This window comes from Sitodiplosis mosellana, unplaced genomic scaffold (assembly GCF_009176505.1).
Source record: "Sitodiplosis mosellana isolate CC-2019 unplaced genomic scaffold, AAFC_SMos_1.0 Smas_scaffold_1, whole genome shotgun sequence".
In the NCBI taxonomy this organism is placed as follows: Eukaryota; Metazoa; Arthropoda; class Insecta; order Diptera; family Cecidomyiidae; genus Sitodiplosis; species Sitodiplosis mosellana.
The window spans coordinates 21,019,477-21,019,817 of record NW_022595244.1 but is presented as its reverse complement, the minus strand read 5'-3'; the positions used below and the strand labels follow the sequence as shown (position 1 = coordinate 21,019,817).

At 41.1% G+C, this 341-nt stretch overlaps 1 protein-coding gene across 13 annotated transcripts in view; it reads right to left on the bottom strand.

The window, feature by feature from the left end:
- Nucleotides 1–341, bottom strand: part of LOC129568622 (uncharacterized) — a 4,997-nt gene that overhangs the window by 1,066 nt on the left and 3,590 nt on the right. For 6 of the 13 annotated variants that reach the window (XM_055446820.1, XM_055446848.1, XM_055446839.1 and 3 more), the window contains one exon: nt 253–312. The exons of 2 other annotated variants lie outside the window; for them this stretch is intronic. In XM_055446820.1, coding sequence (XP_055302795.1) covers nt 253–312 — 60 coding nt within the window. Of the gene's footprint in view, nt 1–118; nt 179–252; nt 313–341 lie in introns of all 13 variants that reach the window. 5 more of the 13 variants (XM_055446772.1, XM_055446735.1, XM_055446745.1 and 2 more) reach the window with 2 other exon arrangements.

Below are 341 nucleotides of genomic sequence, written 5' to 3'. Positions count from 1 at the left end.
GAATCGAGTGTTCGTCACGGATGTTTCGCCAGTTCCTGGTCCACCTAACAATCAATTGAAGAGACAAATCAATGCAGTAGATTCATTTCGCTTTGTCAAGAAATGAAGAAAAAATTACCAGTTGGATTAGTTGGGAATCGAGTGTTCGTCACGGATGTTTCACCAGTTCCTGGTACACCTAGCAATCAATTGAAGGGACAAATCAATGCAGTGGAATCGTTTTGCTTTGTCAAGAAATGAAGAAAAAATTACCAGTTGGATTAGTTGGGAATCGAGTGTTCGTCACGGATGTTTCGCCAGTTCCTGGTTCACCTAGCAATCAATTGAAGAGACAACTCAAT